We start from the raw sequence: 15,529 nt of genomic DNA, 5'->3' as shown, positions 1-15,529 counted from the left end.
GAGAGAAAAACAGAGAATTACATATGCTGAATGAACGTATTATATATATAGTCATTTACATACATTCAAATCAAGTGTACACTACACATGAATCAAATATCTTCACAAGATTCCCATCAATGTGTGTATATTTGTACATTATTACTACTATTATATATATCATTTAATCGTATATGTTGCTTGACAGTTAATCAAAATTTTAGATTATCCTTCATGTAACATACGATCGATTGCTGCAAAAAAGAAAGAAATTGTATCATGTTAGTGGAAAACTATTATCACTAAACACTAAGCATAATATATGCATACTTTTTGACGGTAAATTTAGAGAAAATAAAAGAGTTAGAAAGCTTACGAGAAGGCAGAGAATGACACAAGCAGCTGCACCTGGGACCAATGCGTACCAAAAATTCAAGTGATGGAACTTCGCTCCATCTATGAACATTAATGGTAAGCTCGCCGCTGTAATTTTTGTTTATTTATTAGTAAAATGAATTAGAGAACATAACTTAATTAAGACCGCTCTATTAAAACGTAAGAAAGTAAAAATCATTTATTTTTGGCAAAAAATAATGAGACAATATAGTTTACCAGGAGGATGGTTGGCTCGAGCAATGACCATAAAAGCTATGGAAGCGGCGAGTGCGATGCTCCTGGCAAGCCAGCCTGGTCCAAAGGCGGAGAACGCTACCACTCCAATGGCAGCACAACCTATTTGAGCCAAAAACATGTAGTATTTCTGAAAAATGTAAAGAAAACAAGACATTCATCAATTAATTAGTTAAGTAATACTGTAATAGAGTGACATAACTACTACTAGCATTCAAAGTTGCTATTTTAAAATGATGTGATGCCATCTCTTTCCTATTTTAGCATGATGGCACACCTAGGTTGTGACTTGATACATGAAAGTAAATATTAGGTGGAACTTGTTATCTTCAATAGTCAGAAAGAAAATATATTGGACCTCTTTAGTTTTTTTATTCCTTAGAAAAGTGAAAGCACAAGAACAGCATTTGAGGAATTTTTTTCAACTAGTTTGTCGATGTGATAGAACTACGTTCTACTTTCCACTATAGCGATTCCTCACTGATTTTGTTGATTGTACACATTCAAACCCTAGTTAAAAGCTTACTTTGGTGTTTACATTTTGGCAAAGAAGCGTTTGTGTTCAACCGCTTGTTATGTTTATATAGCTACCTATATATATATGTAAAAGGGGTATAAAGATTACCCGAGCAGCAGGAGCAGATGGAGTGATGAAAAGAATGGCGGAGACGGCGCCAAGTGGTGCCACTGACATTGAAATTCCTTTTGGAGATAAAATTTGATCAATTCTTCCCAATATCGCCATTGCCGCAAACGCTCCTATTTACAAAGAAGATTAAAATTTAAGAGACGAATAACTTTTATAAAAAATATTGTAACTCCATTTTTTTTTATAGATACTTTTTTCTTTGTAATAGATACAGACACGGTAATTTCAGAAAATAACATTTTGTTGTATTTTTCATCAACCAATTGCTAATTTTCCTAGTAAATGGGCGGAGTATATGTCTAGTAGAGACTTAATTAGTTGAATCATCTGTTTTTTCAATTGGAATTTCATTGAAAGTCAGACTTAGTTCAAACCAGAGATGGGTAAAATATAATTCTAGCTGACACACATAAGAATATGATTTCATACTTGTTGGAACAAGTCAGCTATACATAACCTTTGAATAATAGGAATCTAGTGTCGGCATAGGCAAATAAAAACTATTTTTTATCCAATCAAGTTTTAGTTTTTAGTTTTTGTTTTTGTAAAAACTATTTCACTTGTTAATCAAGTTTTTTAACAAATAGATTTCTTAAAATTTAAGGAAACTAGTTTTTCAAAATTTCAACCAATTTGTGAAGAAAAGCTAAAAAAACAACTTTTGTGGATTTTCAATATAAAAACGAATTTTGTTTATTTTGTATAAAATACTATATTTTAATTAATTAATAATTAAGTAAATAATATTTTCATAAAGATAAAATTCCCATACAATTTTATTTTTATCATTTAACGTTAATGTAAAATAATTTATGTGTTTCATATATGTAAATAAATATAGATAATTTTAGTATTAGTTGTAGCCAATTAATATTAATATCTATAAATAAATTATTGAATAATATTATTATACATAATAAACAACAACTAAAAATTATAAAATTTAAAATATTTTATTAATACAATATATTATATTAATTTTAAAAATAGCCATTCAAGTTCTAAAAACAAAAAATATTTTATGTAATAAAATTTATAAATAGTTTCAAAATTTTAAAATATTTTAATTTTTATAATTTATAGATATTTTATTAATTATATTTAAGTATAACACTTAAAATAAAATAATTTAAAACATGGTGATGTTTTTATTTTAAATAACAGCCACTATATTTTGATAAATTTTAATGGTAATTTAAAAAAAATATTATTTTAAAAGAATGTATTTCTTATTTTATTAAAAAAAACTAAAAATAAAGCAAAACCAAAATCTAAAAACCAAAAACAAAAACAAAAACCAAAAGCTGAAAATCAAAAACAAAATCTAAAAGTTAAAAACCAAAAACCAAAATCTAAAACCAAAATCTAAAAACCAAAAACTAATGTAAACAATCATCACCTAGCTAGGATTCTCATGACACAAACATCAGTTTGACTATATATACACATATATCTATCTATATATATATTACGATTCAAGTATAAACTTTAATTAACAATCACATATATAATCTTTGGATATATTTATCCGAAAACACTATTATTTTCTGTCTTTTACAGATAATATTTTCCCCAACCAATTAAATATATCTAAATTTCTTGCTTACGCTTATTTCTTCACGTTTGTCATGAAAAACCATACCCTAATTTCAAGGTAAATTCGACAAAATTGTCACACTCTAAAGACAGGTCAGGTCATAAACGACCATTTGGCGGTAGGAACTAGGAAGAGACATCATCTCTCTCTCTATATATCCAATTTTTTAATCTCTCCTCGTCTTTTTTTATTATTTTATATTCTTTAGAGAAATCTGTTTTTTTAGAGAAAAAAAATGGTAACTCTGTCTTTTTAGACTAATTTATACTACTTTATGTCCTATTAGACTAATTTTTTCCAAAATGGCAGTAGTGCCCTTAAAATTTTATTTTTTTTTAAAAGATATATATTGAGTTCGACAAGGGGGATCGATCGATCCCACTTTACAAGTTATAGTGGATCGATCGATCCCGATCATTATTCAGAACAAAAAAAACGCGAAATATATACTGATCGACCTGGTCCATTTCACTCGATCGGCGAAGGTCGATTTACACAGATCGACTGATCTGTAAGAATAGATCGATCGATTCCGTGCCGAGGAAAGAATCCCAAATCGTTTTTTTTGGTTTTGTATGGTTATATCCGGATTAATTCCCACTTGATTTGAACCGACCAAGCATGATTTCAACTCTTTAAACTCGATTTCTCTGGGATGAAACCCATAATTTCTCATTCACGAATAAAGGGAGACAAAATCAAATTCTCACCCAAGTTCATTAACCCTAACTCACTCAATTTCACTATGATTTGGACGATTATTTGGCCTAACCCATACGATTTCGTGAGCTTTTTACGAATCTATCACTCTTTAGTTCGTTCTGCAAAGGTATGAAACTCTATCTCCACTTCTTTTTAGAGTTTGAAAATAGAAAGGTAAAAGGTAAATTTTTTGAGTTAGTTAGGATGTTTAGGCTTCAATCATGTGTTAAGGTGATGATTAGAGAAGATTTTGTACACAATCATGGCTTAAATCATATTTTTGGGATAGATTTAGGAATTTTAGGTTTTGTTTTAAAAAAAAAAAAGTAAAACACCATAAAATTGAAATTAATACAGTGAGAATGCTAATTCTTTGACATTGGTTATTGATAAAGTATTAAGAGACATTATTTAACTGAGCTGTGATATTTGTTATTAATAGATATATGTTGTATTGTTTTCAATTTTCAGGTATGGAGTTGGAGTTGCCTAATCATTTATACGGTGAGGGATTGGAACCTCAGGTTAAGAAGATTAATAACAGCTGCCGACTAAAACTTCTCGAGTTGCTGAAAGAGAAAATGGAGCCAGAATTCGATGAAGTTCTGAAAGATCCCATTTTTTCACAGATTATGGTTATCCAGAAGAATGATCTGAAGTTTTCGGCGAGGTTGGTACACTCTTTCTTGTGTAAGGAGTTGATGAAAAGCAAGAGACATGAGAAGTGGTTCACTTTTGCTAGGAGACCTCTGCGTTTTGGATTGCAAGAGTATCATGCTGTCACTGGTCTGAAAGTGAAGCGAGAGAATAACAGTGGGTTACTGACATGGAAAGATGATGATGGTTTTTGGAGCAAGCAGATAAAGACAAATGGAAAAATAAATTTGCAGATCATTAAAAAGAAGCATTTGGAAGAGAGCAATACCTGGACTTGGGTTGATAGGGTGAGACTGATATATCTTTGCGTTATTATGGGTGTGGTGATGGGGAAGGATGAGAAGGTGAATATCCCGCATCTGTACATGAAGTTGGCGATGGATTTGGAGAAGCTTCGGAATTACCCATGGGGTCTGTATTCGTTTGATTTCCTTCTGAAGCAAAATGATAAAACAAGGCATAAATTAGAGCAGAAAGAGGGGTATCTGATGGAAGGATTCTTGTTTGGTTTCCAAATTTTGATAATGGAAGCTGTTCCTGCTTTAGGAGAGATTTGTGGCACAAAAGTCAGTAAAAATTTTACAGGTCCACTGTGTGGTAATTGGAGAGGATGTGCAAAATGTTCTTATGAAGATATCATTGGCGTTGAGAACTTATTCCCAGAAAATGTATGCATATATTTTTCAAATTAAAATATTTATTATCTTGTTCACTTTACTAATGATTTGATTGTTTGTAGGGGATTTTGCATTCATTCATGGAATCCCACATAGATGGAGTGGTCCTTTTGGCAACTGATTTTGTACAGAAGGATGAGAAGAAAGATGAAAGAGTAGATCGCATTTTGGATATGATCAATAGTAAACATGATTGGAGAGTAAAAGAAGCTACGAACTCTGAATTTGAGGAATCTGGCGAAGAGAAAGGAGATGATCAAACAGCTGATACTGAGAGAGGTGAAGCAAGATTGCAGACAGTTCTTATGTATCTCGGGAAGCTAAACTTGCAATGCTCAGAAACCCGGTCTTGCGAGTGGTAGCAAAATATCTGGGTCATCTTCTACTAGGAAAATCAGAAGCAGGATCACTTACTGAAGATAAAGCGCAACTTATTCACTACGGGCTGCCATTAGCTCTCAGGCCGACGTATGACGTTGCAGATGAACCTCCAGCAGAGCTTTCGGTAAACATGGGAGCATTGTTTGCTCAGATGTTGTTTGAAAGGAAGTTTAGGGGTCTTCGTCCTCTTGACAGGAAGCCTTTGGATGAGTCTATTGGCAGTCTACTTACTCGGATCTTCATGCACCATGATATTGATCTTTCGGATACTCCTTGTGTGGATACGATTGACAGATTTGATGCCCAGTTCTTCCTAAACACCAAGATCCTTCATTCTGGTAAAATATACCGTTTTACCATGCCTGATGGGACAATCCTTCATTGCAAGCTTCCACAACCCGCTATCACATCTCTGACGTCTGTGGAGAACATGGAGTTCATGCCTCCTGCTGAAGTTCTTTACACGCCTCCTCCACTAGCTTCAAAACGTCGTCGTGGTTCTTCTTCTTCTGGTCCTGCGCAGACACAATGTGAGGATGACACCATCCCGGATATCTCAGTCAATCATACTCCAAACCCTTCTATAGAGTATTTGTTACCACCATATACTGGTCAGTTTGATTCTGGAGCACCACCATTAGATGGTACACAGCAGCAGCAGTTCGCATGGACTGCCGATACATTAGTCAAGCTCTCGACGATGATGCAGACTGTGTGGGGTGCACTTGCAAAGATTAGATGTCCACCTACTCCTTCCTGCTGCCGCGCTCCAAAGACTTCAGAGGCAGCTGGTATGACTAGAGACGACGCAGGAAATGAACCATCTGATGAAGCAACCGATGAAGAGCGAGGTTCACGCCTCCATAGGAGCAGACGAGCACCAGGACAGAGTAGGAGCTGCAGTCCTGATGACCACCAATGATCAGTATCAGTTATATCTTTCCATTGTATTCCACCGGTTTTTTAAATTTTCTACGCATTTTGAATTCGAATCTGGATTGTTTGCATGTTTTATTAGTCCAGTTTGGATTATAACTTTTATAAATTATATAACCTATAGTAAGTTATCATTCTATTAAGTATAGTTATGTAGGAAAAGATAAATGGAGGTTTTTATCATATTCTCTCTATTTTGCTGAGTTAAATTCGGTTCAAATAAGATGTATCAGAGTATGGGATCGATCGTTCCAAACTGTCAATCGATCGATCCAAATTTCCGATCGATCGATCCATATTTTTGATCGATCGGTCGGTACGAGATCGAGCTCTGCCGATCGAGAGAACTGTACCAGGTCGATCAAAAGATTTTCCGTGTTTTTGTTTGTTTTGCATATTGATGAGGATCGACCGATGGATCGACCGTTCTTCTAACCAAGTTAATACGACATGAAAATTAAACAAAGTTGTCCCAAATAGAAACAAAGTTACTAAAATTCAAGCAAATATAATCAGGAAAACTGAAACAAAGTTGTCACAAATAGAAACAAAGTTACTAGAAATCAAGCAAATGAAGTTTGGAAAACTTTCACTAAATTGTGAAGAACACAGCAAACAAATCCACTATATTGGCATCTTGCAAGTTGCTCTATTATGACCACCAAGACCACATCTACTGCACTTACGAGACTGACCCCCCCCCTGTGATCCTTGTGATGATCGGATTTTGTCTTCAACAGTTTCATATCTGCGTTTTCTATTTCTTCCAAGAGATCTTCTTATCTCAGGCGGTAGCACTTCAGAATTTTCCACAACTTGTGGGACAGACCAACCATCTTCAGGAACTGAAATGGGATTTATGCTTTCTTGATAAGCTTCTCTCCAAGCTCCCGTGGTATACAAAATATCAGTCAATGTATATGGTTCTCTACCAACAAAGAAACCAGCTTTTATTGCGTGTCTACAAGGGATTTTCAAGAGGTCGTACTTCCCACAAGAACAAGTCCATTTGTCCAAATCAACAAAGCAGTCAATTGTATCGCCTTTAACAAGCAGCTGGCTATCGGTTACAGGGTAAACTCTGAAAGTTTTCCCCTTTCCAATTCTCCTATCAATCTTTTCCTCCACATCTATGGTCAAATGGTGGGTGTGCTTTGAAATCAACTTCTTACGCTTAAAAAACCAGCGTGTCAGCATTTCTCTAATACTGTCCAACAAAGGAATTACGGGAAACTCTCTCGGCGAACGCAACGTAGAATTTATCGACTCTGCAGGATTGTTTGTCCTAATGTCATACCTGTATCCATGAAATTGACATCTAGCCCACTTTTTGACATCTGCTTCCATAAGATAATTTCCAATTGCTGGACTGATATTGCAAACATGAGCAAATGTCTTCTTGAAATCAACCACTCTATAAGCCTTTGAAGCCTTAGAAATCAACCCAGCTAATCCCTTACCCTTGAAATATGATATCACATTATTCAACAAATGATGAATACAAATACCATGTCTCGCTAGCGGATACACTTTCTCCAGTGCCTTCGCTATTGACACTTGTCTATCCGAAATAAAAGCCAAACCATTATCATCAGCAACAACAACTTTTAATTGTCTCATAAACCATTCCCAAGACTGTTCATTCTCAGAGTCTACTATCCCAAATGCAATAGGATATAAATTTGAATTTCCATCTATAGCAGTTACAACCAATAGCACCCTTTTGAATTTACTCTTCAAGAATGTTCCATCGACAACAATGACACGCCTCATGACTGTGTTAAAGCCTCTGATCGATTGACCAAACGCTATAAACAGATATTGAAATCTACCATCGACGTCAGTCTTGTAAGAGGAATGTGTACCCGGATTGGCCTCTCGCAGCATGTGCAAGTATTTTGGTATTTTCCCATAACTTTCCTCTGGAATACCTCTAACAGCGTTAACTGCATATTCACGGGAATCCCATGCTAAAGAATCAGAGATCTCACATCCATAATCATTACGCATAATCTGAACAATATCTTTCACTTTAGGCCCTTCCTTGATACCTTCATATTTATGCATTAGCAGACTGCCTATCGTTTTTGCCGAAGCGGTCTTTCCGGCACTGGTTTTGTTTGAAGGTGCGCAAGAATGTACACCGACATACTTCTTAATAATAAAATATGTGGAGCCCTTCAAACACTCAGCTCGAGCACCCCAAAAGCACACCTTATCAGCGCATCTAATACACCAAACTGATTTATTGGAGTTGGTAACTGTGTAGTGAAAGTTATGCTTCATTGCACATAACTCAAACCTCGCTTTCAAAATTGTTTTGTTGAGGAAAAGATCTCCCGTCTTAACCAATTCCACCACCTGACTTTTTGCCAATTTTTCTCTGTTTTCTTTTTCAGAATTGATCTTGTCAGCATCATAATCATCTCCTTCAACCTCGTCTTGCTTCATCTTTCCTTTCTTCTTCTCGTTATGCTTGTCAGCATCATAATCATCTCCATCAACTTCACTTTGCTTCATCTTCCCTTTCCTCTTCTCGTTATGCTTAGCCCCCTTAACAATATTTGAAGCGGTCCCAATGTCACAAGGATTTCGCTCGTTCTCTTCACTAGTACTTGCATCAGTTGGCATCTTATTAAGATCAATGTCGATCTTATTTGGATTTCCTTGCTTTGCTTTATAGCTGACACACAATTGAGTTGACTGATGCTTCTTACAAAACCCTAGAAAATTTTGAACTTGCATTGAGTTTCCAATGATCACTGGTGGACATTTTGATGAATTGATCAATCCAATAGGAAGGTAACTCAACTCCAAATCAGCATCTGTTTCTTCAAAACCAAAATCCTCTATAACGTTTTTCTGTAACTCTTCCAGAGAAGACTTCAATTCCAAAGCAAGTAACATTTCCCCTTTCTTTTTATCAACATTAAAACTCCAACCTGAAGATACAACCAATTCCCAAACACCACATGAAGCATAGACATGAATCATGGTAGAAATAATGTGAAAATTTTGAGAAAATTTTGTGAACAATCAATGGAATATAGAAGACGGCGAAGAAGGTTGCCAAGGTTTTTTTTTGTCGCTTTTTTTTGTTTCTTTTTTGTTTTTTTTTTTAATTTAAAAAAAAATCGTTTTTTTTTTTAAATATAAAAGTGAATATTCTCAAATATTTTGTTTCCATATTTTTAGGAACTAATTTCTTATCCGTAGAATACAACTAATATGTAGAAATCAGTTTCTACAGTTTTTTAGAATTATAGTAATGTTTAGAATTTGATTTCTACATGTTTTAGATTTTTAGTAAATCTGTAGAAGTCGGTTTCTACATGTTTTAGAATTAGATTAATTTGTAGATTTCGATTTCTAAGAATTTTAGAATGGTAGGTTAAGCGCGGAATGTGTATTCTACATATTTGTAGAATACTCCTATTTACGTAGATCACGTATTCTAAACATTGTAGATTCAATGAAAAAAGTAGATTTCCTTTTCTACTTCGTAAAATGTCATTTCTACTTTTTTTAGAACATAATCTGAAATTTATAATTTAAACTTTTTTATAACTGGAAAATATACCATTAAGTTCATATATGTATTTTAACAAATGTTACTATTTTTCCAAAAAAATTTTGTTTGTAAAACTATTTATTAAAATTATTTTCATAAATATTAAAGGATATTATAGAAAAATATAACACAAAATATAGATTAGTGTAAAGGGACATCGTTACTATTTTTTTACTCTAAAAACGCTTTTCAACTTTTTAATTAGTTAATTTATTAATTTTGTTTGTTCTCAACTTTTATACCCTGATCGCCAGTTGTAGTTTTTCTTCTAATTTACGAACAAAAACGCATTAGTGAAACTTATAATCTCAATATCATTTGACAAAACAAATGATAATCGTAATTAGTCATTAGCATATAAAAGTTCCTTAAATAATCCACATACCAGCTGCCGGCCAGATGACATCACTCAGCAATAGAGGCGTCGCCACCGCCGTCTTATCTGGCTTCCAAGACTCCCACGACGACGGAGCCGTCAAGTTTCCCGCCGAAGCCACCACCGTGGTTACTCGCCGCCGACGGCTCAAAAAAGCCGGATACCTCATTTGGCTCAAGGATTTAAACTCAAAGCATCTATTATAAGTAAAGAACCCAAGAAAATGCCGGCTCGAAACTGCGGCAACCATTGCCGGAGATCTCGAAGCCATCGTTGAAGAGGCGTTCCGACGAAGATGTAAATCAGCCGGAGGAGGTGGTGGCCTTACCGGAACCGTACCCATGGTAAAAGGTAAGGTGTAGAACAAGATAAGACCGCTCAAAATCTAAAAGTATCACAAGAAAGGCTAAAATACTCTTCGTCTTTGCCCCCCTTCACCAATAAGAGAAGGACAAGCGATTAGCATCTCTTTTATATACACACGCAGCACATATGTGCATATTATATAGATACGAGATTAGCAAATACTTACGTACCTAATCACAAATCTATCCGAGAGCGATGGAGATCGATTTTAATTTAGAAAATATGCTAACTATAATTATCACGAAGTACTCATCAGAACCAGCACTAAAATAAATTTATATAACTAAATTTTAATCAATTTTTTTTTATTTTGGTTATATCGCTAAAATTTTAAGCTTGATCATGTGCATGCTAGTCGACTTTGTTTTTTTTTTTTTGCTCATAGTGCAGTGGCGGAGGCAGTTCATTGTGAGGTGGGTCATATGACCCATGTGAAATTAAAAAAAAAACAAATTTTACTTGTGCTTTTACTGTGAAAACTGAGAAAATATTGTAAAATAGGCTTATTAACCCATGTAATATATATGTTGATTCTAACAATGACCCCGGTAAATACTTTGCTAGCTCCGCCACTGTCATAGTGACCTTTTAATTCCCTGTATATATATAGCAGTATTAATGAATAATGAGTTTACCGCCATTCTTTTTTTTTTTTTGTTAAAATGAGTTCACCGTCATGGGCGTAAATTTTACTATTAATAATTGCAGAGTACAGTTTGCAATTAATTCATGCAAACAAAAAAATATAGGTTTCTCTTAATATATAATTCTCATAATATAGGATCTCAAACTAAAGTCCAAACTGGCTTATGAAATCTCCAATCGCTATGTGAATTGAATTTTCATTAGAGTAGCCTTAATTACGTCCATTACTTTGATTATAATGGTCTCTCTATACTCTATGTAAATGCGATATCATATGATCAATACGTAATACTATTGCGTCTCGTGTTAACGGTAGACAATTTTCTGGTCACTCGAGAGGAATTATTTTATCTTTCTATGAACGTGTGTAAGCAACTAGCGAAGCGAATAGGACAAAAAAGCGTTGGCCTTTTAGTAGGGTGATGGGGCTTAAAGATGGACGCAGAATACTCTACCATTAAACGAAAGGTCATTTTTCAGAGATGATAATATTAAAAAATTCCAGAAAATAAAAATCAAAACTTTGTTGAGTGACTTGAGTCTAATACATTTTTCTTTAATTAAATCTATGCATTTTATCTCATAAGATCAAAAAAGTTATTATGCTGACAAAGACCAAATTTTTAACACAAAATATTTAGGACAATTTTTTCAAATAATTTTTTTTAAAATTTTTGTCGCAAAAATAAATTAAAAAAAAAGGCTAATATAATCCTTTTTTATTTTGAAAATTTTAATTTTAATTTTTAATTTTTTATTTTTTAAAATTTAAAACTGTATCCCCAAAACTCTATTTCTTATCTAAACTCTAGGTCTATATTAATTAATATAGGTAAAAAATCTTTTAATAAAACTTATTTTGATCATTTTTTTCATTAAAGACTATTTTGTGAAAATAAAGAAAATAAACTGAAAAGGACTATAGGAATTTCTAAAAAAAAAAGAATTTCTCAAATATTTACATTCATGTTTATTAGAATTTTTTTTTATAAATTCTTACAATAAAAATGCAGTCCCACATTCATACCAAAAAGAAAAAAAATTGCAGTCCACTAAATAGGTTAAACATCTTCTGCTTCAAATGTAACATTTCGTTACATAACCTTAAAAGTGCACGAGCACAATGCACCTCAGTAATCTTACACCATCTTTAAACCCTAACAGTAATCAGAATGAGAATCATCATAGTAATCTATTGCAGTAGCAGAAGATGGCGACATTACTTCTTGCTCAAGCAACTGAACCACCTGGTTCATAGCCGGCCTGTCTTCCGGGTTAGCAGCTGTACACCTCGCAGCTATCTCAATCAACACCTCCACAGACTCTTCATCTACGTCAACACATCTCTTGTCCATTACATCCTCTAACCTATCCTCCTTCAGCAAAGTGTTCATCTGATAGAAACAACATGTCATTAGAAACAGAACAGTTCTTGTTGGATCAAAGCCGAAGATGTGAGCTTATTTTTCTTACCCATCCGACAACGTTTAACCCTCTATTAACAAATGTCGTGTCCGTTGGTCTTTTTCCTGTAACAAGCTCAAGCAGAAGAACCCCAAAACTGTAGACATCAGACTTCTCAGTCGCTCTACCATTCTGCAAATACTCTGTTTCCGCAAGAAGGTTATAAACTTAACAAATTAATTGTTGTCCAAGATTCATCAAAGAACAGTACCTGGAGCAAGATAACCAAAAGTGCCAGCTACCACAGTGGTAACAGGAGCCTCTTCGTCAACAAGAAGCTTTGCAAGACCAAAGTCAGAGACTCTAGGCTTCAGCTTATCATTAAGTAGAATGTTGCTTGACTTTATGTCGCGGTGAACTATCTTAGGGCTACAATCATGGTGCAAATAAGCGAGACCCCTCGCGGAACCCAGTGCAACTCTCAACCGTGCGTTCCAATTAAACAAACCATCTTCTTGAGATCGTTCTTGTGAGATCAAGAAACCAAAAGTACACACAAACATCAATATAAACCATAGCCCTAAACCATAGAGAAGATAGTATAAAAGTGCATTTACCATGGAGAAGATCGTCTAAGCTTCCCACAGTTAGATAATCATAGATGAGAAGTCTTGAAGTCGGTAAGCGGCAGTAACCACGCATATTCACTAGATTGATGTGCTTGACACTCCCCAAAATCTCAACCTCTCGCTCAAAAACCCTATCTGATCCTTGTCTACTCCTATCTATCTTCTTGACAGCAAACGTTCCATGATCATTCATAACCATTCTATAAACCGTCCCAAACCCTCCTGAACCAACAATGTCTTCTTCCCCAAGAGACTCCAGCTTCTCAATCAGCTCAGTGGAGGAGTATGGAAGATCTCCATGGAATGTGATCAGCTTTTTGCTTGTCTCACAAGGTTCCTTTTGTTTCTTGACTTCAGTGTACTTCTTCACCTTTCTTTCCTTCTTTGAGAGCATCCAGACCCATAGGAACACAAAGATCACAATGAATGCAATGGCCATTGTAGACATTGCACCTATCAAGATTCCTTTGATCAAGTGTGACGACCTCTTCGGAGAATCTGTGAACATTCCAAAAATAGAAAGTTTAAGACAAAAGGAAGAGAATGAGTGTGTTTTAATAAAAAGAACTTGCCTGATTCATCATCACTTTCTGCATGAGGAAGAACAACAGGAAACCCCATTGATGATCTACATGGCTTGTGAATCTGGCGGCCGCAAAGATCCAAGTTACCAGTGAATCTAACCATTCAGACACAAAACATTAGCACGAGACTTTTGTCTGAAAGTTCTTGATCATGTAAAAACTCACGAATCAGCTCCAAATCTGCTTAGAACTCCTATATCAGGGATCTCTCCAGAGAAGAAGTTGGTTGACATGTTCCTGAATCAAACAAACAATTCAAGAACATGTTTCAACAGTTACATCTAAAAGGCTGAGACTTTGTTCTCTACTTACAAGGAGCGTAGACGTGTAAGACGACTAATAGAATAAGGGATAGTACCCTTCAGTGTATTGCTGGATACATCCCTGGAAACATCTCAAACATCACTAATCCTTTGAAATGGTCAAACATGAAAAGATCTAAACACCGAAAAAATATTATGAATCTTACAAGATAGTAAGAAAAGTGAGGTTGCCAATGTTTGGTGGAATCTCTCCTTGAAGATAATTAGCCCGCAAGTAACTGAAAGCAAGTTCAAAACTTATACACACCAATGTCCATGTCCAAACATTACTAAAGATGTTAGAGACCAATGTGACTTACACAGCTCTGAGCTCAGTGCAATTTGTGATTTCATTAGGAATAGTCCCATGTAAGCTGTTCTGATGAAGTGCTCTACATAACTCCAACCAAGTTTTGATTTAAAGACAGAAACTTTAGCAATAAAAAACAAAGAAGCATCACTCACAGTCTCTGCAACCTACTAAGTTTCCCAATGCTAGGAGATATGATCCCTCTTAGTTGCATGTAAGGTAAGTTTCTGCATCAAAATAAACAATGCAGATTCAAAGAAAGAAGCTGAAGATTGAGAATGTGAGAAAAAAGACAGCGAGAGCAGTTGTTACATTGAAACAACTCTTTGGTCTTGAGGGTTACATGAGACACCAGTCCAAGAACAAGGAGACTCGTCTGAATCTCTCCAGTTCTCTAGAGAGTTCTTAGTATCATTCCATCCACTTTTCAACTCCAGAAGAGCAAACCCTTCAAGATTCAAAGCTCCAATTTCATTACATTACTAATAAACCACGACAAAAGCCAGAGACTTTAGAGAGAGAGAGAGTATACACTAACCATCGAGAGTGAGAGCAGAAGAGCATGAAACGAAAAGGGTAGCTGCAGAAACTACTGAGAAGACCCAATTCAAGATACCCATTTCTCTGATGCAACAGATTTCAAGTGAAAAGGAGCTTCTTAAGTTCGATTTGATGGAGAAGAGTAGTCAGTAAAGTATAAAAATGAGAACTTTATCCCCCAAAGGAGTGCCCTCACTCGAGGATGTGAGGACTACTTCATGATGAAAAATCTTAAATTTTGTTTTCTCCTAAAAAGAATTTTTTAAATTTTAATCTTTCATTTTTTTGGGTTATTTTCCCTCTTCTTCTCGAGCTTAGTGAAAGAAGATCCGATCGGAACCAATCCGAAAATATAGGTTTGGGTCCAGATCCGAGTCCGGATCGATACTAAATATCTATTGGGTCTTTTTTTTTGGACCTGCGGATTTCGGTTCGGGTCCGGATCCTATTCGAGACCCGTTCAGGTATCTGAAATATCCGCAAATAATTGTATATACTAGGTATATTTGGGTGATTAGGTATATTTTTGGTATTTCGGATTTTTTTAAAAGTTTCGGGTTTGGATTTTCGGGTATAATTATAGGTTTCGGGTAA

The 15,529-nt window shown here is 34.9% G+C and overlaps 2 protein-coding genes across 6 annotated transcripts; both read right to left on the bottom strand.

Moving 5' to 3' along the window:
- Window positions 1–24: 24 nt before the first annotated feature.
- On the bottom strand, window positions 25–11,894 carry LOC106404176. 4 transcript variants are annotated; one of them, XM_022713620.2, is made up of 6 exons: window positions 10,692–10,929; window positions 10,165–10,587; window positions 1,235–1,368; window positions 592–739; window positions 356–462; window positions 25–233 (listed from the first exon to the last, which is right to left on the bottom strand). In XM_022713620.2, the coding sequence occupies exons 2-6, from the start codon at window positions 10,496–10,498 to the stop codon at window positions 192–194; spliced, it is 765 nt and encodes a 254-aa protein (XP_022569341.2). In that variant the 5' UTR covers window positions 10,499–10,587; window positions 10,692–10,929; the 3' UTR covers window positions 25–191. The 4 variants fall into 4 exon arrangements, with proteins under 4 accessions (XP_022569341.2, XP_022569340.2, XP_048625760.1 ...); XM_022713619.2 differs by lacking the exon at window positions 10,692–10,929 and having other exon boundaries at window positions 10,165–10,657; XM_048769803.1 differs by lacking the exons at window positions 25–233; window positions 356–462; window positions 592–739; window positions 1,235–1,368 and adding an exon at window positions 4,663–9,150 and having other exon boundaries at window positions 10,688–11,894.
- Window positions 11,895–12,103: 209 nt separating this feature from the next.
- Window positions 12,104–15,215, bottom strand: LOC106410822 (LRR receptor-like serine/threonine-protein kinase FEI 1). 2 transcript variants are annotated; one of them, XM_022709626.2, is made up of 12 exons: window positions 14,934–15,215; window positions 14,708–14,843; window positions 14,563–14,622; window positions 14,406–14,477; window positions 14,253–14,324; window positions 14,096–14,167; window positions 13,949–14,020; window positions 13,772–13,878; window positions 13,188–13,697; window positions 12,842–13,096; window positions 12,640–12,773; window positions 12,104–12,560 (listed from the first exon to the last, which is right to left on the bottom strand). In XM_022709626.2, exons 1-12 carry the CDS (start codon window positions 15,013–15,015, stop codon window positions 12,324–12,326), a joined length of 1,809 nt encoding a protein of 602 aa, XP_022565347.1. In that variant the 5' UTR covers window positions 15,016–15,215; the 3' UTR covers window positions 12,104–12,323. The 2 variants fall into 2 exon arrangements, with proteins under 2 accessions (XP_022565347.1, XP_013706890.1); XM_013851436.3 differs by having other exon boundaries at window positions 14,551–14,622; window positions 14,934–15,214.
- Between the last annotated feature and the right edge of the window lie 314 nt (window positions 15,216–15,529).

This window comes from Brassica napus, chromosome C9 (genome assembly GCF_020379485.1).
Source record: "Brassica napus cultivar Da-Ae chromosome C9, Da-Ae, whole genome shotgun sequence".
Lineage (NCBI taxonomy): Eukaryota > Viridiplantae > Streptophyta > Magnoliopsida > Brassicales > Brassicaceae > Brassica > Brassica napus.
This window is presented reverse-complemented; position numbering and strand designations above follow the sequence as displayed.

Bases quoted from the DNA above. Each gene is read 5' to 3' on its own strand.
- LOC106404176 (XM_048769803.1), bottom strand. From the start codon at position 10,498: ATGGGTACGGTTCCGGTAAGGCCACCACCTCCTCCGGCTGATTTACAT. The intron at 9,151-10,164 runs GTATGTGGATTA...TTGTATCTTCAG, and splicing joins TGTCATCTGGCCGGCAGCTG to GTTGGAGTTTTAATGTTGAT.
- LOC106410822 (XM_013851436.3), bottom strand. From the start codon at position 15,015: ATGGGTATCTTGAATTGGGTCTTCTCAGTAGTTTCTGCAGCTACCCTT. The intron at 14,844-14,933 runs GTTAGTGTATAC...TGAATCTTGAAG, and splicing joins TTCTGCTCTCACTCTCGATG to GGTTTGCTCTTCTGGAGTTG. The intron at 14,325-14,405 runs GTAAGTCACATT...ACTTGCTTTCAG, and splicing joins TGCACTGAGCTCAGAGCTGT to TTACTTGCGGGCTAATTATC.